This window comes from Zootermopsis nevadensis, unplaced genomic scaffold, assembly GCF_977971745.1.
Source record: "Zootermopsis nevadensis isolate Lab colony 2312 unplaced genomic scaffold, Znev_1.0 Znev_ptg000002l, whole genome shotgun sequence".
In the NCBI taxonomy this organism is placed as follows: Eukaryota; Metazoa; Arthropoda; class Insecta; order Blattodea; family Termopsidae; genus Zootermopsis; species Zootermopsis nevadensis.
In genome coordinates, this window is record NW_028259134.1 from 15,814,167 (window position 1) to 15,837,241 (window position 23,075).

The 23,075-nt window shown below is 36.7% G+C and overlaps 1 protein-coding gene across 9 annotated transcripts in view; it reads right to left on the minus strand.

Moving 5' to 3' along the window:
- The window catches only part of LOC110835194 (GTPase-activating Rap/Ran-GAP domain-like protein 3), a 245,277-nt gene that overhangs the window by 31,462 nt on the left and 190,740 nt on the right, over positions 1-23,075 (minus strand). For all 9 annotated transcript variants that reach the window (XM_087351136.1, XM_022075163.2, XM_022075162.2 and 6 more), the window contains exons 3-4: positions 10,353-10,422; positions 3,460-3,546 (exon numbers count right to left, since the gene is read on the minus strand). In XM_087351136.1, coding sequence (XP_087207262.1) covers positions 3,460-3,546; positions 10,353-10,422 — 157 coding nt within the window. The remainder of the gene's footprint in view (positions 1-3,459; positions 3,547-10,352; positions 10,423-23,075) is intronic.

The following is a 23,075-nucleotide window of genomic DNA, read 5'->3' on the forward strand; positions in this document are numbered from 1 at the left end:
TCCTTCGTTCACTGCGCAGTTTAGAAGCGATCAGTAAATAATCGAACTGTGTATGAAATTGTGTGATGGATCTTCACTTACTGAGGTTATTATACTTCTGGTAGAAACAGATCCTTGTACATGGTATAGAAGTTAGACCGTTTCAATTCTGTTTAGTGCAGATCTTTCATAGAAACAGGTCGAAGTATATAAATCGCTTGCAGGGGATGTGTAGAAATTGATATAAGTGTACACTTTAGTGAATTCGAAAACTTTTCATCAACAAAAGTGCTGGTAACAAACACGCGAAAAGGGAAGAAACTTCCGTAAAACTCCTTGAAAAATGGGCACGGAAATAGAGAAAAGACCGTAATTTGTTCCAGAAGAGCGGGAAAGAAATACGGATAGTCGCCATCCTGAAAAAGAATTTAAGAATGGAAACATTTCCAGATAGTATGGCACACTGCAGGGTTAGGCAGGATTATACTGGAAAGGCATAATACAATTTTGAGCATAAAACATGTATTATCGAAATACAAACTTCACAGTTCATCGGCTTAATGGCTCGCCGACTGTGACGTACATTTATTACAGATGCAAAGCTAACAGCACTACAGACAAAACACTGCAGTAAAACAGAAATTGTGTTTTTTTATTTCGTTAGACGATGATGATGGAGGCAGCATAACCTCTGAAACGTTGATGGAAATCTATCAAACTACACTGCGCAATAACCCAGAAGACAGCAATATTCAAATTATGAAAAATTAAAGTGGATTATGTTAATTAACAATAATTATCCATTAATTTATAAAGTTTAACAATCAAGAAGACAAATGTGAAATTCATTTAGGACACTATACAAAATCTATGAGGGTTCGACCGTAGAATGAGTTCAGGTACTCGAAAAGAGCACAGAGAAAGATTAATAAAGGAATAAAAAGAAAGACAGATCGAAATTAAAGATAAAGGAAGGAAGTTCAAACAAAGGGACATTGTGAGGAAAAAAATAATTCACGGAAACAAGCAGCAAATGGATGAACGAAGAAGAAACAAACAAAGACCGATAAGAGAAATAAAATCAGACAAAAGGAGAAGGAAATAAATAAAACCAAGCTAAAGGGAAACCAGGTAAAATCAAGCAGTTAAGGAAAGAATGCAATTAAAATTAAAGGACAACAAAGTTATGAAAAAGAAAGACGCAATACGTAGAATGAGATATTCATTACAAGGACCAAACATGTGTAGAAAGACAGAGGCAGTGGGCAGGATCTGCGCCAGGAAATGAAAACCGGAAACGAGCAGCTAATTTTTGCGACGAAGCACAGAGCGTGGGTGAGTACGTAATTGCTTCCACGGCAGTGAAGCAGCAGGCAGGCAGGCCAACTGATTTTCCGCACACGCTGGCCGCTTGTCGCTGGTGCCACGTTCTCCGTCGGTGTCGCGTACATATCCTTGATGCAATTTACAACTACCGCATAAAAGGCGTAATAAAACATGACAACTATAATAATAATTGTTTTTTATAGGCACGTGAGAGCATTGGTCTCTCTTCGCAAGCGAAGAACACAGAATGACAGTGTTTGAGAACAGCCGAAGAGAATATTTGGGCGTAAGAGAGCGAGTAGCAAGAAAATGGAGACATCTTTACTCTTTAAAATATATTATCAGGTCATGTAGAATGCATGAAAGAAATGGAAAAAAAAAAAATTGCCTGAAAACCAAAAGGAACAAGACCCTTTAAGAGACTTATGTGTAGAGGGTAGTATAATATTAAAATAAATCTTTGAATATATTGTGTGACGATATGAATTAGATTAATATAGTTCAGAATAGGGTAAAGTGACATTTATAAACTCGTTTAAAGGGATAAGGTTTGAAAAAAGGTGGGTTTTTTTACTAGTTGAACGTCTATTAGCTCGTATTTATCACAGTTACATTGTTATTCTGAAGAATAAACTTTAGATATTAGGAAGTTTTACAAGATTAATAGAAATTTAAAAAGTGAAAGCAACATTCTTTCAAATAAATTCAAGGGGAAGAGGAAATAAGAAGTTTTGAATGAAAGTTTGGAACCTCTCATGCTCGGTTTAACACAAGGTGGAAAAACTGAGAGAAACTCAGGAAGATATGAGGAATCTTAGGTAGGGAAACTGATCATGACTGGAATTAAAATCTGGCAAATCCTTCATGCGAGCCACAGATACGTTACCACTGTGCTAACCCATTCAGATGACTTTTCACTTCAGTGGTTCCAGATTGGAAACTGAGATGATGATAAGTGACCAGCTTCGCCTAAAGGAAATTTTTATTCAGAGAGTCTGCGACAAATTAGTGGCTTGGAAATGCAGTCCTTTGGCAAAATGTCCGCAGGGACCATCAATGCCACCACGAGTGACACAACACGCTGCTTTCAGCCATGTTCGTCTCTTCTCGTCACTGCTTCAGCACACAAGAATCTTATTAATCTCTGCATCAAGAGATGAGGAGTGCTAAATCACAGACTAATGTGTCTCAGTCATGCTTCTACATTTAATTTTACTGAAGAAACAAACGTAAATTAGTTAATTAGCAGAAATTCGGAGACGCTTCGTATTGATCTCATAAATCGCAGGTATTTCTGTACAGATGTGGTTAGTACGAAAGTACAGCTTATTCCTAATTAGCTAATTCATTAATGGCCCAGTAACAAAGCCTAACTATTCCAGGGGATCATAGTTCTTGAAAAGCTGGTAGTCTCTAAGCTGCTCGATAAATCCTTCGCCACTTACAGAACCCAAAGTTTCATTACCGCGTTCACAAGACCCCAAAAAGTGGCACTATTTCTAGCCAGAATAACCCAGTTCACAATATTACTTCATATTTATGTAAAATACATTTTAATGTTATCTTCCCGTCCAAGCTTAGATTCTACGAAATATCTTTCCTTCAGGGTTTAAAACTAAAGTTGTTATGTGTTTCTCAGTGATAGTTCCCTAAAACGCAAAACGACTAACTACATAAGTATCTAACTGAATTAATAACTAGTTTTCTAAGCAACTGACTGAGATTTTGTCTGATTAATTAACTAACAAATTGGCGAAATGACTGACTAACATAATAACCTACTGGCAGGAAGAGTCAATGATTAACTGTATAACACATTAACTAACTAACGGACTAACAGACAGAAAGTTCAACTAATTTGCTGACAGACTATATAACTACTCACTAACTAAATAACAGAAAATATAAGTAATTGATAAATTGCTTGAATAATTTCTAAGTAGGCCAATTGACAAACTGGGCCAATGAGCCTAATGCAAAGACAATCCATTGAATAAACTAAATTTTCGGTACGTAGCGTAAACTGAATTACTATGAAGGATAAACTTTGGTTTAACGCTTACTACAAGCGTTCCTGCTAGTGGAAGGTAACGAATGTTACAACACAACACAACATGAGCGGAACTTCAATGCACCAAGAGAGAATCTGCTTACCTCCTCTTTCTCTCCAAGAGAGTCTCCATTTTCTACACGGAATCGACGTCCGTTGAGTTCGTGGCCATCTGATTCGACCTGCGGCAGCTGAAAGCATAAAATAAATCGACATGGAATACCAGCTTTTCAATATCTTGTATTTAAATGACAATGAGGAAAGATTTTATTTACTGTTCAAATTCGTCTCAGTGGCTGAAATACTGCACATCGAGGGACTTTGGAAAATTCGAAGACCTTCACTTTCAGAGCACAAAAATTATATTATTTTAAAAGAAAGTGAGAATTAGAAATAACCTGAGGTGATACCAAGCTTATAAAGACGGACAAGGAAATACGCTCAACCACTTGATGTGGCCTAGTTGACGGAGATCGGTGGCGAACTAATGTTATAGAATCCTTTTAAATGTGTTAAAATCAAGATAAAATAACTTATAATAACGTGTAATTGTATAAACATATTATTGAAATATCGTTCAGTGAAATTTTTAAAAACGCTAAAAATAATAAAATAGAAAATACTATTTGTGCCACTTGCTGTATATGGGTGTAAAAGCGATTTATAGCTTTGAGGAAAGATCATAAACCACAATTAAAATTAAATTATTTGGTTATTCCGTCAAATCACAATGTATTTAAAATAAGATAATTAAAATATCATTCTGTGTTCCATATCGAATAATCGATTTACAATTGGAACAGTTACAACACGTTTCGGTTTTATTAAACCATCATCAGGTGTAAAATTATATTAAATTTAAAACTCAATTACAATTTTTTACAATTTTTCGTAGTGTAGTTTTTTGGAGGTCGTGTCCAGATATTTTCATATAATGGATCAACTTTATTGTTTGAAGTGATGCTTTTGATGTTTACATCGGTCAGAGATGAAATAGTAGACAATACAGTTGTGTCTGGAGGTGATCCAGAAGTATTACCGTATCCGATGAAGGTTTATTACTGAGTCCACAATATGACGCAACTACACTATCTCATAAACCACAAGTGTTTGGAAACAAAGCGTTTGGCGGACTCCCTTAGGCCTATATGACAAAATATTTTTAATACAGATAAACTTCACGGTGCTTAGTTTGACTTAATCCTTAATTCTTTCGTAAAAATAACAATTCATGAAACAAAATTCAAAATGCATGTTACATTAATATTTTCTGGAACAAACTTCAGTCGCTCTTGCACTGAAACGAATCAACTATTTAATGCGCGAAATAAACAACACAATTATTGTATAGCACATTAATTCTATGCTGCTAAAAGTGGCAAAACAAAACACCATTAAATGAATGTTTCGACCACGTGTGTTTATGTGATTAGTTCAATCCAATTGTTTTACAGGTGTGGGTGGGCTAATTGGTTTGTGTGCATATTCAAAGCCCTTTTGTAGGGGCAGTTAGAAATTTTTAAATGACGGCTAGTAACAACACTCAAATATAATATTATCACCATGTTTGTGCTCGGGCCTGCTGTACTCGCTAATTCGAAACCGCATTCTTACAAAAGGAAACTAAGTTTAATTTCCTCGGTTCAGTTGCTATGGTTAATTAAAACAGTGCGTTGGTTCAGTGATTCACAGATAAATTGGGTAACACAAAATGTCAGACAGTTCTCCGAAAATAAATACATAATAACCTCTTGTACGAGCATATAAAATATAAGAAAAATTCACAAAACTCTGGTATGCACGGTTATTTTTATTTCAGAGTAAGAGTTTCTGGAAAAAAAGTATGGAGCTAAAATTTTCTTTATGTTATATTGGTATTATTGACGGTAGGTGGTAATTCAATTAATAAATATGGGGTGACCATTAGTAGCATAACATTCATATTAAATTTCGTGGAAACAAGCGTAGTAATTCGGCAGAAGATATCACTTGCTCAGATTCTCAATAATTTCTCTGTCTCTTATGGAACCTGAGTAAAAAGAAACCCTCCACTGGCCTTAATCTGAACCAGATGAATCAAGTCCATATCTTTACGTCCATTTCATTTTAGATCCACTTTAATATTATCCTGTCATCTATGCTTACATTATCTAGTATAATTATTCACATATGTAACTGTGAAGATTGCACTGTTATCATCTCCAGTCGTTCTGTGAGGTGACTGACTGAACTTGCGAATTAATGCAACCTGTCTCTCTTTATAAGTAACCACCCCCATCCAAAAACACAAAAAGCGATTGCAGTCTTAGCTAAGAATCACCCAACCCAAAACCCCGGATCATCACTGAATTCTGTGGGCCTCTAAACGTAATTTCACGAATGAATATTGGCAGTCTCCTATTACACACTACCTCTCTGCAACTACAGGAGTTTTATCGGTAAACACGCGGTAAATGAGATTGAAGTTCGTGAAGAAAGTGTGAATAGAAAACAGGAAAAAGACAGCCATCTTCGAATTCACCGCTGTGAAAACCTCAAATCCAACACAGAAGAAAGACGACTGTATTCTGGGTTGTTACACCATATAGTGCAATAGACGATTATCGACGTTTCAGAGGTGCTTACTGCCTCCATCATGTGGTCCCTAATAATGGAGGCAGTAAGCATTAAACCATCAACTTCAGCGATAAAACGAGAAGAGTAGTCAGAATCATGCACTCACGGCTTTATGCTCCGGAAAAGACACCAAGTTACCCCCTTGGATGGGAGGCTGGGTGGAGTCCAAAGACAGTGTCGATAACATTTCAACGAAAAATGTTCCTACCCATTCTTGAAATCCAACCCTGACCCTTCAGCTAGTAGCCAGCAACTTTACTAAGTTTGTTAAATTTTCTTGCGTTCGGTATTTATTTATACTTTTCATACCTTTATCTCCTTGCCTCCTTTCCAATCCTCTCCACATACCAATATCCTCGGCTTAGCTCACCTTTCGTTTCTGCAGCATCCATAATTTTATTTCACACTTTATACCACATTAAACATTTTTAATTACTGTCATGAATATTCGTTAAATACCAATCACACAGAACTTATTCCACAGAAACTACTCTACTGCATGACGATCGAAGCATCTGAAACCAATGAACCTCACTGTAAATTACTGTTTGACCTTATTCAGAACATTTCTCCATCTATCGTCATTACTGACAACATTATTTGGCATCCGCGTTATGTTACTTATCAGAACGTTTCCCGCGCCCATTTCTTCTGATACAGCAAGCAAACATAAAAGCAAATACGCAATCAGAGTGATTTTTATGTAACACAGATGAAACGTACGTTCCAATAATTTCACATTCACCAAGTCTAATAGTAGAACTGTTATCGTCTCGGGTCCTGAGCGCAGAGTTTGAAAGCCAAACATTACATCTCGACATGTATCAGCACATAAGTAGCCTTGTAAATATGAAGGTTTTGGTAGGCCTATATGTAAATAATTCTACAAGTGTTTATTCATCCAGAAATATTGTGACTTAACCTCGAGAATAATAAGACAGTAAAAAAACGTAATTATAAAAAATGAATATAACATTTTTGTTGGAAAGCCTGAATAGAGGGATTCACTGGAAAGACCTAGTCATAAATGGATATATATTTAAATATCTTAAAGGAGCATATATGGATGCTGACTGGATTCAACTGGCTCGGTACATGATTCAGTGGCGAACTGTTGTGATGAACTTCGTGGTTCCATAAAAGCTGACACTAAAGAAAGACTGCTTCATAACTACAAAGTTTTCAGCACACTTACATACACCTCCAGTCCTGACTCTATATTTACGTAACAAACTGACTAGTTAATTGAATGGTATAATACAATAGCAGAAGTTTCAACACCGCTAACACGCTACCAAACCCGCTGTTGGACACAATTCTGAGCCTTCTCCTTCCCATTCCCACTCTATATCTAGATAACAAATAAATTTATGAATTACTAAATAATCAACAGACGAACTAATTAAGTGTTAGTATAGCTCAAAAGTTTAAAACAGCTAATAATGAAAATCCGCCTATACACACAATCTTGAGGTTCTTAGAGTCCATCATCCCCAGGAACAATTTCCTATCTCAGACCAACAAAAAGACTAGACTTGTGTCGAGAAGGAAGCTGTGTGGACATAAAAGCAGCATGCTGACCGGTAATACACCGTACCACCCAGAAATTCAATTTGCCCCTGCAGCGCTACCTTAGCTCTGTGTCTCTCTCTCCACTACCACACGAGTGAAGGGACAGACGATCAGAATGCTCGGCGGAAACGAAGCTGTTACAGCACTCGGTAGGTCCGTCAAACACAAAGACCGAGAAACTGTCATGCGACCTTTTTTTTAAATATAGTGAAATATTACTGTGCGTAGCCTTTACGTCAAAAGATGCAATTCTGTAACAGACATGCGGAAAATATAATATCACGTCTTTGTTTTGCAGTTTTCTGGAATGCAATAAAATCCTTACTATTTGCAATGATCGCCGGTCTACGAGCCTCCGGTTTTTGGGTCGTTCGGAAAGAGGAACTACGACGTAAAATTACACTCGAGATATGGGTTCGGTTTTCCTGGTTATATGTAGTGTCAAGTTGACATCCACCTGGAATCCTGCCATCCTCGCAGAAACTGACTGACATTTTAGAGGTGCTTACTGTCATCATCAGGGCGACACTTCCATCATCTCCCTGATTTTTCTGCGCTCAGAAGTGACACACTTGACAATAGAGATATTATTTAAAATAACAATAATTATGAAACATTTATACATTTTTTGTTATTTTAAGTTTATGACTGACATTTCCGCATGCTGGGAACAGAAAAAGCCGCAAGAGTGACATTAATTGTATGTTGTAACTCTTTACATTGCAGTTTGTTAACGATAGATCGATCAGACTAGGCATCGCGAGCTGGTTGCGATATCTCGATAGAAGAGGCTGTAATGGTTATGAACGATGGCTCTTCTGTCATAAAAGGTGATAAAGCCACTATTTGTGGGGTTATAACGATGTTTCATGTGCCTTGAATGAGTTATTATATTAAGTAGCACCTACCCACTTGTACACTGAACTTAAAAGGGGTACTTCGGATACTGCACAACAAAATATGAATCATTAAAAATTGTTAAATTTAAATTAACAAGCAATAAGTAAAAAATAATTAAAAAGTCTGTATTAGGGAATATGTGGGATGATCAGGGAACGTTAAAATTACGACGATAGGAAATAAATTTAAAATTTTATACATTGATTGCAAATCTAACATTTTTACTTTGAAGTGAAACTAGATTCAGGAAGAGGAAAATGGTACTAAAATTCAATCAGCATAAATTTAATTTCATAATTTAGGAAACATGAAGAAACATCGCTGGGAAACCGAAAGTAAATAAATAAGAGGAATTATTGTTCACATAATGTACATATTGTGAAAATACGGAAATTGGGCGTGTCGTTTATGATGTAATATTTTCCTCAAGCATAGGAGAAAATGTAGTTGGAGGTGTGTGAAAGGGAGGGACTGGTAAGTGTATTATTCCCTGAAAAAAATCTAAATTGCACGGAATTTAAACGAATTACTGATACCGAAGTGTGTCTTTTATGATTGACAATGGATGATGCAGACACGTCATCCATTGGCCAAACTTTGTTCCTTTACAGCCGACTTTCTGTAAACAAATCGTCTGTTCGCAAACACAAGAGTTTTTTGTACTTTCAGCACAATGGATGAACACGGTGCGATTGTTCAGTGAATATAATTATATCAAAACCACATTTACTATTTGTATATGAAAACTTCTTTCGTTTAGATTAAAATAACAAACATGTACATTTACAGTATCGTTCTCATAGCTTTCATACAGTGGCATATTATTATTTTATGTAATTATTCATTTATATTTTCGGTAACCTCTCCAATCAGACGCTTTTATTTATAATATACTTACAGGCTACACGCCACGGTAACTTACTCCATGGGGCCTACTCCTTCCCCAAAAACCAACAGCCACAGCCACTCCTTAAATTCTCAAATTTTTATGTAATTCTAAGATTCATTACCGTGTTAACAAAAGCCTACTCCTGGTAATTTTCTAGAACCACGCTACCCCACGCTATTTATCTAACATCCATTTTAATATTATCCTACCACTTATGTCTAGGTCTTCCAAATGATCTCTTTCCTTCTGGTTTGTCCGCCAAACCCATGTAAGCATTCCTCTTTTCTCCCATACGAGCTACATGTCCTTCCTATCTCATCTTCTACACTCTATGGTTAAATGTTGTAATAACATAAATATGATAGAAAATGACTGTATATATTTAAAAAAATTGAATCATTAAGATACATTATGTTAAGATACTTAAATATCTCCGCTATGAAATCTATAATTCAAGGAAGCGTTTACAATTCTGGAAAAAAGTGCATGTAGTAACTCGAAGCAGACAGGAATGAGTAAGAATTTTAAAGCACCAAGCACCGTGTAAAAGTTCAAAGCAGAAAGCGTAAAATTGCTATACGGGTTCTCAGTGTTTGGACTTTCAGACAGTGTTCAACGTGTGATTAATGTATTTTCTGCGTGTGTTCGTGTTTTTGAGTTAAAGACGGATCGACAAATGCACTTGTACTTAAGTGTCATGCCTCAGAACGGAAAATTCATCTGTATTACACAAGGATGGTACGATAAGATGTAATAGCAATAACAAGTCAGGTTGCATAAAGACCTGCGAATTAATCAATGTTAAAAATTGAAATTCAACATGATAACATTAATCCTTGACCCATTAGGACGGCGGACTATGGTAAAATGTAACACTAACAACAAAAACAACAAAGCCGGAATGCAATATAATAAAGAGGGATGGAGGATAAAAGTACGAAGTTACAAAAGACGAAAGTGTTAACCTAAAAGAAAATGCCGCTTCTAAAGGGACCAGACTAGTAGTAAAATTCCACTCACCAGTTCCACAGATCCATAATGCCTGCGACTGAAGACGCCTCTCCTCGAGATGAGGTCGTTTGTGGACGAGCTGTAAACAAGCAAACAAACAAACCAAACAATTATTTGATGGTGGACTCAAGACAAATCATACACATTGTAACAAAACCAACTGAATAATAGATGAGATTTTATCTTATCGCGGCGGTAAGTGTAAATATGTCTTATGAGGTGTTCCCATCACGTAGTCTGGTAGGAACTGACCCAGTTTAGAGGTGTTTACTGCCTCCATCATCAGGGCGATGACACTCATCCTCATTCATTTATTCATCACTTTTTATTTAAAAGTCAACGCGACAAAATAAAAGTAGCTAGTGTACTGGTATTTTTACCTATGCACAACCCTAATAAATTACAGCGCTCCCAACCCCCCGAAAAAGAGTCTACAGAAAATGTTAACAGCTAAAACTTCCGGTAAGTGCTATATAATGTGAAGTTTTCTCATGATTTCACGACGTTTGTTGATTTATCGATAATTAATAGATAATTTGTACCCAATTTAACGTATAATGCATATGCAGTACGTTTGGACTTCACTCGTTTCTTCTGCCAATACAGGTGTTACTATAATGACAAACACTCGGTTGGAGAGAAGAATACAGTCAACTTATCTCAGATCGATCGATCGATCGGTTCGATTGCTACACATTCCCGAACCGGTAGATACTAGGTCTAAATAAATTACACTCGTGAAAATGGATAACGTTCAGTATTACTGCAGTGAAAAAAAATGCAGAATATTGTTTTAAAGTGAATGTATTATAATTAAATGACTAGTCCTTTGATTCTTCTATTGAATTATTTATCGAAACAAATAATTTAATATTAATGAAATGTATCTATACTTGGACAAGATGATTAATTATAAGCCTTGTTTAACTGTAGAACAGATAATAAACCATTAATACTTCACACACCCTCCTCTTTAAAGTAACACACAATCGACTGTAGGATACAGGTAAAGCCTCTTTAAATTCGCACTGTTGTTTTGGTGACACAGAACATTCATCACAGAGGCTTACAGTTGTCGGATTTTAATAAACCGTTAGATCACATTAATTGACATGGCCACGACTCATCACAGTTGTAACTTTCAAATGTCTGGCAGTATTCTCTTTTTCGATTTCGCTTTATAGTGATCTTCTGTTGGTTTCGAAAAAATTATCACGTAAAGAACCCAAAAATTTCGGCTTCTAATTATAATACAGAACAACGAACAACAATATCATATTCATGAACCTACTACACTTACTTTAATCGTCTCAAATAACGCTTTTAGGTATGGAAACTGAGGAGAAACCTCTAGAATTCGTCAAGCGTGTTTACTGAGAGATGTTAGTATTCAGTTAGTGACGTATGACTTCGGTTTAATTAAACGTGTTTTTCATTACAGGTCATTCAGAAGCCTGCTACAAAGGGCTGCAAAACACAATAAAGGCACAGCCCAATCCTGATGTAATAACATTTAGCACGCTTCAGGTGGAAGAAGAACGAACATGCAAATGCACTGTTGTTTACCACATAAGATGCATTTTGTTTACGCACAGCGTCTGTCTGCTGTTTCGGGAACCGAATGGACAACAGATGGAAGGAGCATGTCAAAAGCTTGAAGAAAGACTTTATGAAGACAAACGTTGCAGTTTTAATGGAGGATATGAGCAAGATTTAGGTAATCTCTGTAGAAGATACAATATGCACATTTCAAGTGTATACTTTTAAATTTTATTCAAGACAATTCTTATATCTATGTTTAGCGAGAATCGCCCAGCGAATGAATTTTATGCATAGTAACACTCATGCAACATACGATATAAGGTATAAGCTAATTAATTTTCTTAAGTAAATTGGTCTTTAATAACTAAAATAAACCCCAAAGGGTTTGACAACGCTTCGTTCAGGCCCTGTTTAATTAAAATCGGTCGCATATTTTGGGTACTGATATTTGTTGGTGGACATAATAAAACTATAAACTATTAATGTTCATTCATGACCACGCCATAGATACTGTCTACTAACTATTCCGTTGAAAACTGTTTAGGACTAAGTCTCTGATGTTAAAGTTATCTGGGGATTCCCCAGTCAGCAACGCGCGCTAAGTGCAATCAGATTTTCATATAAAAGTGGCTGTTATTTTTTGCTCGATCTTGACCAAAATTTGAGAGCAAAGAGAAATTTTACTGAAACTTCCAAATACCAAATTTCATTAAAATTGGTTATGCAGTTCTGGACTTGTTGCAGAAAGATGGATAAGGAGAAGCTGATGGACGCATTTTTAAACTCTTTTGAGAAGGCTCCTAAAAGTCGAAACAAGGACCTACTGAAAGCAGAAGATAATGATCATTTAGGTCTACTGTTAAACACCCATCCCCTAAATATCAACTGTGGGGAATGAACTACTAAAATAAGAAAACTGATAGCACATTATGAACCAATTCTTTAACCCTTACTATAATCTGACGTTTGTTCGTTTGCCATACCAAAAAAATATCAATAACGTTCCTTACTACACATTACAATCTCACAGATATACAAAACCAAGCAATTAAACGAGCGGAAACGTGATTTAAATTTATTTAACCGTTCAACTCACGCAGTTAAACGACACAACTTCCATTTTCAGTTTTAATTAAAGTGGTATTAAACATTCCCACTGTGAATTTCTAATTACGTTTAAAGAACTGTTGAACAAAGTTTATGGATAGACGTATTAAATAATTTGTAATTAGCTCTATGTAGGTAATAGCATCTTTCCCTTGTTAGCTACGGAAGAACACTTTGAAGCGAAACTTGAAAATATGAGCTCCTTGTTCATAATGAAATAACACCAAGCAGAATAATAAAAAGCCTTTCATGTTACAACTGTTATAGAGCACTGCAATGCGGTTAGTATTCTTACTTGCTTAACCACACTTATTTCAGTGTTTCTCAGCCAGTGGTCCGGGGAACGTGCCGTTTGTATACAATAATGCTATACTCTAATTGGTGTTAAAATTTATTCCATTATAGACAAGGAGATAATATTTTTATGTTAACTTCATAGTGTTGTTTCCTTAGCTAACAAGATCAATTAAATAAATTATAAAATGTTTTCTTTGCATTTCTGTATACCTCATTTACCTCAATTTTAATCTAAGAAAGCTTCTACTCATTCTGAACCTCGGCACTGGAAGGGGTGATTGGTTAGCGTCACGGCCCGGCCACTCTTTAACCCCGGGAAACGACATCGTTACCCACTGGATAAGAGGCTGGTTGGGCCCCAGAGCCGGCCTGAACGCAGAGAATAGAAGAAAATCCTCTGCCTCTGTCGGGAACAAACTCCGATCACCCAGCCCAAGTCAGTGACTGAGCTATGCGGTTCACCAATGTCAAATTATTACATATGTAAGTCTAGGAACAAGTCATTAGTCCACGAAAGATACCGCAAAATATGGACGAAAATGATTGTTCACTGTATTTCCTTCAATACATGTTTTAACTATAAGAATTAACAGTGTCACAAACAAACCTAGTAACTGAAGCAATTAACTCACCCTGAAGATGGAGGTGATACGTTCGTTTTCGGGAGATCGCGGGTTTATATCTCGGTTCGGAAACTGGCTATCCTGACTGAGGGTTTTCGTGGTTTTACTGAATCATTCTAGTAAAAATGTCGGGATATTATCATAAATTGCCACAGCAAACGTTTTCTTTAATGTCCTTGCCTATTCATTAATGATCGATAATGCTTTCATCCGACGCTATTTAGCCCGAAATACGGAGAGGGTCGTTAAATAAATCACTAATGAACAAACAGATAAATACCTCCGATAAGCAGCTACCCTATAAGATTTGAGGTTTTCACAGCGGTGAGTATGAAGATTTCTGTCTTCTGGGTTGTTGCGCTGTGTAGTCTGGTCGATGTTAACCAACGTTTCAGAGGTCATACTGCCTCCGTCATCAGGGCGATGAAGATTTCTGTCTTCTGGGTTGTTGCGCTGTGTAGTCTGGTCGATGTTAACCAACGTTTCAGAGGTCGTACTGCCTCCGTCATCAGGGCGATGAAGATTTCTGTCTTCTGGGTTGTTGCGCTGTGTAGTCTGGTCGATGTTAACCAACGTTTCAGAGGTCGTACTGCCTCCGTCATCAGGGCGATGAAGATTTCCTTCTGGCTTGTTGCGCTGTGTAGTCTGGTCGATGTTAACCAACGTTTCAGAGGTCATACAGCCTCCGTCATCAGGGCGATGAAGATTTCCGTCTTCTGGGTTGTTGCGCCGTGTAGTCTGGTCGATGTTTACCAACGTTTCGGAGGTCATACTGCCTCCGTCATCAGGGCGATGAAGATTTCCTTCTGGCTTGTTGCGCTGTGTAGTCTGGTCGATGTTAACCAACGTTTCAGAGATCATACTGCCTCCGTCATCAGGGCGATGAAGATTTCCGTCTTCTGGGTTGTTGCGCTGTGTAGTCTGGTCGATGTTAACTAACGTTTCAGAGGTCATACAGCCTCCGTCATCAGGGCGATGAAGATTTCCGTCTTCTGGGTTGTTGCGCCGTGTAGTCTGGTCGATGTGTACCAACGTTTCGGAGGTAATACTGCCTCCGTCATCAGGACGATGAATCGGCGCAACAAGCCAGAAGACAGAAATCTTCAAGCACTTACCCCATTTACAAGACCACATGCGTTACAACTGAGAAGACAACGATCGGCGATTCCTTTACTGGCTTGGAAACCTGAAATCTGTTACACATTCTGGTATCAACTCCACGTAAGACCTTCCTACGATAAGAAAGTAATCTATTTTTTCCCCACTAACCAATAATGTTTTTACGTGACGTTATTCAGGGATATGAAAAGGATGCTGTGAGCTTTGTCTAGTTCCGCAGCTGCAGAATGCTAACGTAACAATGGGGACCGGTGTTAAAAAAAGTAATCACAAATCGAATCTGGCAGGAAGCGTGACTGCACAGTGCACTGATCGATGCCTGCCCGGAAGTCTGATCCCCAGGGGATTCCACTTCTGGAGGGCACTCGACCCCTTCCCCTGCACCTCCTCCAGTCGTCTGGAGTATGGATTGGCGCCAAGGAAATCCGCACTTACGTCCACCCTTCCGGCAAGTCACTTAGACCCGCAGTTGGATTTCAAATTCGTCTGCGTCTGACAGAAATTTGGTTTTAAAGTAGTAGTTGTGATGGAGGGGGGTGTTGTAAAGAAATGTCAGTGTTCAATGGCGCATTAACGGACCTTCGGTGTTGCATCTTTTGGTTCAGCTACCACAGAAACATTCAGCTGTATTAATTTGGTGCACTTTCTTGCACCGACTTGTACCGCCAGCCACTCAGCAATAATTTTAAAAGCGATATCGATATCTATCGAGTTTGAACGCTTCAAATAGCATTGCGTGTCATTTCGGCAAGCACCTTATTTCGCTTGTTGCTTCGGAGTAAATCCTGACCCATCAATACGAATCGAAACAAGCCTCCGCCTTACAGCTATATTTAAACCACGCTCCTACTACTGCGCTAAAAATAAACTAAATATGGATTATTTTACTCTGTATGACGCACCTAAGAGGATATAAATATTTACTTTACGAGGGTTAATATAAGAACCTAGGAAATGCATGCACGGCTTAACAATTCTGACATTTCCGCTCTGTTAATAGAAGTAAGTGTTTAGTAGCGTATTTCGAAATGCAGAGGGCGAATGACAAATGTTTATATTCTCTTATAAACAGTTTTAACAGGCGGATTCGACAAGAAATGAACTCAAATTGTACATTTGATTAAAATAAGTCTCATGTTCTCAAGTTATTAGATGACTCAGCACAAAATTCACTTTGCTTTGCATATTTCGACGACCTAAAATCTTATGGGTAAATTGTACTGGAGACAAAATGGTGTAGCAGAATATTTTATTTTCCTGTACACCGTTTCTTCCAATCTTTCGTTTCTACAAACATATTTTAACTTACAATCTAGTCAACCACCAGATATGCACAGTAAAGCAGGATGATCTTGATGTAAAGTGTCCATTGCTTGATTTTAGCCAAAGCAAAATGTGTTCGAAGATTTAACTTCCAAATAAATTTAATAAAAATCTATTCAGCGACCCTTAAGCAGTTGCACGTGGAATGAGATGGCAAAGGTTATCTGGTGAAATTTTTAACAATTGTTGTAAAAACGCCAGAAAGCTGCGAAAGAAAAACTTAGGAGAGAAAGATAAATAAATAATATAAGAAGTAGAGAACATCAGAAGGTGAAGGAAATAAGGAAAGAGAAGGCCAAATGAATGTATAAGAAAAACAATAAGGAAGGGGACACAACGGGAAAGGAGGAGAAATGTAAGAGAATAAACATAAAAATTTCATATACAGTAGTACTATGTCTGTCAGACTCATGTATACCTCCAGAAAAATTTCATAACTTTTCTTGTAAACTGGTTAAAACATCAGAAAAAAGAGTGAAGGGCATGATGGTGTTTCTAAGTATTTTCCACATGAGCACACATTAATTAAATTAGAGTACAATAATTCATGATACACAAAAATAAACCATCACTCTAGAGTTGTGTGGTGTATGGATGTAGGCAAAAACAATGTTTTTTTGTAATTCTTCATGTTTCGACATGCTCTTCAGTTAACACAATATGCTGTGCAAAGCTCTGGGCTGTATAGGCCAAACGAAAATGTAACAGATTCAGAATATTTCTGGAACGAACAATAATTACAACACTTATACTAAATAAAATATTAAAGTTAAATTTTACTTTTCTGGAAAAAAAAAACGCAGTATGTGAAAAATATAGACAGACATGAAAAAAGTAACACTGAAATAATTAATAAATAAATAAGTAACAACGCGTTGATTACATGGAAAGATGATTTCACAAGGGCTCAAAATTCATGAACTATTGTTAATTGTACACCAAATCAAGATCTCAGTGTACTTGGACTCTCGTTACAGTAAAACTCATATTATATCTATTAAATATAGTTTCGGGCATTATCCTTCCATCTATGAACAGGTCTTCCAATTTCTCTCTTCCCTTCTCATGTCGACAATTAAACATGGAAACTTTATAAAAGTACAACAAATACAGTTCCGTATTACCTGTAGTTACAACAATAAATCAACAAATATGGCTGACTCTCAGTACGATAGGTAACAAAGATGTCTTTGTCAGTTTCATTATGATAAATACTGTGAGATATGAGCGAGACATAATGAAATTTATATCCCACCAGTAAGTGCGAACAAACATCGAAAGCTACGGACAAGCAGTTGTAATGATGGAGCTTCTCAGAACAACTGTCAGGCTGTGAAGTTGCGCATTGCGTGCCAACGTTTGTGATGCCTTGTCACGAAATGTCAAGACTATTGATTATGTCACTGTTTTTAACAGACAAATGCGTCAACAATCCCGGAAGAAAAGCAAATTGCCGCATTATAAGAGGGGACGAAAATTAGTGTACATGAAATTGTGAATATTTCATAACGCAGAAGTTCTGAGATTGGGGAAATTTTGAAGTTTCAACACAACTTTCTTTTTACAAATAACTGATTTTTATAAGAGAATTTAAATGCCAATGAAATGGTGAAAAAGTTTTAGCTAATATGCATGTTCAGACACTGAAGGCTAAAAAAAATTTAAATTTCGTATTGTCACAGAACTTTTAATATTTGACTCACATAAGCTATTTCATAAGGAATATGTATGTTTCTGATTTACCGCCATAACTAAATTTCACATATATTGCTGTACTTAGAGGTACTGATAAAAACCACGAGTAATATTAATCGCTGTATCTTATTACTAGAACCCTGATAACGATATAAGAACGAACGAACGAACGACGGTAATAAAGACACGAACAATCATAAGAAAAATTGAGGAATAAATGTAAATAATCATGAAAGAAAGAGACAATAAGGAAGGAATACAAGTAGTATAAAGGAAAATTAAAAGATTATTAGGGACCGAAATGAAGACAAATAAAGTTTGAAAATAAAATAGGATAGGAACAAATAATGTCATTAAATCGTTCTCCTGATCGATAACTGGATCTCTGGAATGGGGGTCATAAGAGTGCTTCTATTGTACAGAGTTTTAAAAATAAATACCTGTTAGGTGTCACACGTTATGATATATTACGACTGTGTGTATTGTTCATTTCGTTTCGTGACGTGTACGTACGAGCTTCATATGGCACAGGGAAATAGGTCTAGCCATCGCGACGTAGGTAACAAAATAAGTTAATTATTAAGACAGAACGTCATGACAGTATTTTAGGAGATACGGCCTAATATTTAGTCGCCATTACGTAAAAAAGAGACATGGCGTATGTAGTGATCGTGTATTTGTGCCGAGACTTAGCATGAATGAATTTTTATGAAACTTGGGAGGAATGTCACACAATTGGAATCGACTACGAATTTAAATTTAAATTTTATAACTTCAGTTATACCAATGCAACAGAAGTAAAAACTAATGAGATTTGAAGAACGCACTAGACCGGCATTTATTGTTCAAGTTAATCAGGAGTTTCACATATTTTAAGAGGGGTGTGTTACATCCGCCCGTTGTTATTGATTCGTGGGCTGTCGGGTTATAAATGAGAAAAGTTTACTGAACTTTGTGATATTTACTTAAAATGCTATTGCCTTGCTATCGCAACCAGGTTAATGTACTACTAACAAATTTGATTACTTTATTATATGTTCACTTGAAAGTACATAATTAACGTTACCTATTAAAGACGAAACTCGTTTAAATAGTATTTAAAAATTCTGTCTGTATCGCGAAGCAAACACACGACTTCTCCATTACAAAAATCGATTCGTTAATGGTGCTTAAAAAATAATTTCTGTTTACACTGAAAATTACATGAAAATCATAAATATAAATTAGGTGAGATATGTAATTACCACTGAGCTTAAAATGGTCAATTTAGACAGTAACTACTTTTTCATCATAGGTATTACGAAAATGTGCGTTTGCGGGCCACATATGACCCGCAAGTTAAGATCCCCTGAGCTAAATCATTTGGATTTTGTATTCACATAATCACTATGGATTTGCACAAACTGACTTATTTCGTTCATTACTTGTCCTCATAAAAAATGTGCACATATATTTCGTGCTGTGTTCATGCAGTTATTTCAGATTGTACAAAACGTGACAAGAACGAAACATGAAGTTTCTTCCAACTTCTAAACGTACACAACAGCACAGTCACATTAAATAACACTGGTGTCACTCCCAACTCAGAAGTCCTTATAACCGATGTCAGGAACGTGCAGTAAATTCCAGTGGAATATTTTTCGTGCCTAGATTCACAAAACCTGTCTAATGCTTCAAAATTTATTAGCAGGAACAGAATCGTCTGACACCTACGTACACACACGAACGTATGATATCATTAGTCATTTGTCGAATTGAATTTCAATGACGAGCATATCATCATTTTGAAATTAGTAAGTGAAACAACAGGATAATTTTGTCAGAATTTAGCTTCATAGGACAAGCACGTGGGTGATCCTACGTAGGTCATGACAATTACAAGTTAATTAAGAAATTCATTCAATTAACCACTTCGGAATACTGCCGACATCAGTGGCATTTGTGAAGGAAATACTTAATTTTATATCTCGACATGATGTTATAGATTTCAATAATGCGCGATTTAAAATTAGGCTTCGTTGTTTGGTTTTAGTTTGTGTATAATGTTGTTTGCGTTGTTCATACAAAATTAAAGACCGTCACCAAACACGCAGACATACGAATGCTATTATATAAAAACTCCACTATATGTTTCAATCCTTATAGTCATCATCGGTGGACACAGACGCCTCTGTTTATTTAGTACACGCATTTTACACGATTTTTTGTGGTATATCTTGCATAAGTTACGGCCACATTACTAATTTAACATCACACTTATCTTAGTTTCATTAATAAAGTCTAACTATCAAACCAATCAACTTACTCACTAATACCAAGTCAGCTTTTACCGATTCATCGATCTCATTGGAGCAAATTGGCATTAACGAAACATACGTAATTATAATTTTTATTCGAAATCAGCGATGTAAGAATTACGATTTAGTGTAAGTAGTATAGTACAAGAAACATTGTAAAACGTTATACGTACATAATAGTAAAATAATTTTTTCACTTTTTTGAATTTCTGGTTTCAAAATAGGCGTTATTCAGAATCGGCGAAAATCGAGGGATACCTGTACTATTTGTTGAAGCCTCCAACAACAAAACTGCGTTACCAGGACATCATGAATAAACTTCACTGCATACTCCATTCCCTCCGAGTATTTCATGAGCCACACGAAAAAGAAAATTCCGGTAATGTTGTATTTGCTTAAACTTTTCAGATTCTGAACTCATAGCAGCGCTGGTCTAGACACCGAATAAGAAGTAGGACGACGACGGAAGAAGATTAAAGAACATGGAGGATGCATAGCAGATAACAGACGGAAGAAGATAATAAAATTAAAGAGAACAAAACAGAAACAGTAAAATAATAGTAACGATAAGATAATAATAACATAATTTTTAAATAATCTCGAAATGGCGAAAACGATTGGTATAAAAGATCGATGTACCGACGATGGTAGTTTATATATTTTTCTTTCTGTCGATTTGACTGATATTGAGTAGTATAAGTCTTAACAATTCATAATAACTAGACTCCCAGACACTAAAGTTGATATGTAAACACATATTTGAAGAAGATGGGTTATTGTTCTGCCACGGCACGAACTGGATGTGCTCCAAATATCCACTTCTTCCAGCATCACTTCCTTTGGTGCTCTTTGTCCATAGCTCTCAGCATCTTCGCTTCGCCGTTTTGTCTCTGTAGCCCACAGCTCCGTCTATGATTCTTGAAAATACTTCGAGTTAATTCCCAAGTACCAAGAAATGGAGGAGTGCAGACGAGTACAGTAAAGCTCTACACATTGCCTTCTTGCTACTAGATGAAGGCGAGAGATCAGTTTAACGATCTAATCACTTTGCTTCCAGAAAGTACTAAATGGCTGGTGGACACCAGACATAACCTGGACGTAGTGGTGAACTGAAAATAGTGTACCCCTTTCGTTATTAAAAAATCAAAATGGGCTGCCCATCCTTTACCAAGTCACCTTATATTTGCCTCATGTCCAAATATTCTTCTTTTTGAAAGCATTTAGAAATAGTGGTAAACGCCCACAAAACTACACGGTACTACAAAGCATCTTCGACAACTAAATTTTTATAATACGCTTAGTGCTTGAAGGGGTTAATCAGTTTTATTCAATTTCCTTATTACCGCAGCTAAAAATTATAACAACACAAAACTATTATGTTACATATAAGCAAGAGGAGAGAGCTTTATATTACTAGAAACACGTTGTTTAACTTTTAGCATTCATCACTGGTCCTGATTTTCATTTATTTCTGATACAAATCTATTGTTTTGCATCTAATTACAGATTTATCTCAATCTAATAACGCAAGTTATTTATCCTCGCCCCATGGAGTTATTTAGTAATTCCTTACAGGAATAGACTGAAAGAATACGAAATTAAGTGTTTAACTTTTAGCATCATATTCGAGGAATACTGGATGTCATAATCAGTTCCAACTGAATTTAATCTGTACTGTCTTATTTTATGCCGTAATGATTTGTGTTCCACGTTTATTCTCAGTATCTTTAAACTTTATGTATGTAGTAAGGTTGATTCAGCTTTGGTTTCGCACTGGTTGACAAACGACCCTGGTCTTTCTGTACCTGTCATTGTGTTATTTTGGCTTTTGTGATAATACATATATGTGCTGGGATCAAGTGATTGGTTCTTTTGAAGAGGACAATGAAACTGCTGGTGTCATTAACAGCAGGACATTTCTTAATCAGCTAAACAACTATCAAACTTTCAAGAAAGAACCCACTACAAATACCCCACAACACTGCTGCTTCTTGTTGCAGGACGGATCTCGACATTTCAGTCGTAAAACATTTATTGCGACAGTGGGTTCAGTTGTAGAATGAAAGGGATTTATTGCTGTCCCGTCTTTTGTGTTTTTGATAATTTATCTTCTTACGGAGAACCTCTTCACAGGTTGCAAAGAAAGATACAGAACTTAAATAATGGTTCGTCAAAATGATTCACGAACCAACAGAACAGCAGCAGCTTTTCAGAATATTTGCATTATATTCGATTCTCAGGGCACTTCAACAAATTACACTTGTTCAAATGAAACCCGTTTGCGGCGCTGGTGGCGAATGCAACCGGTCGCAGGTGATAACATGGCTGTGTGCGATCACGAGTTGTGCAAAGAAGAAAACGCGAGACAGAGCAAACGGGAGCAATTTGCTGTCTGAGTTGAGAATTGACTAGGCCTTCAAACAAAGCACCCATCTGCGCAGGCACACAGCAGTTCTAATGCGAGTTGACTCAGTTCTGCAAAGCTTTCCTAACTTTCTGTGGTGTCGTCTCATTCTTATATGTTTAGTATTTCATAGAAGAGTGAGACTTCAGTAAATCATCCGGGTCAGAGATTACACACACGAAGTATAACATATCATGCAGATTGCTCCAACAGTGAAAACATGTTTTGCAAGGGGCGAAGGTATAATTCAGCATGACGTCACGGCTTTAAGGTCCAGTCAATTCTCCGCTTAGACAGACAGTAACAGTTCCGTGCAGGAGTTCTA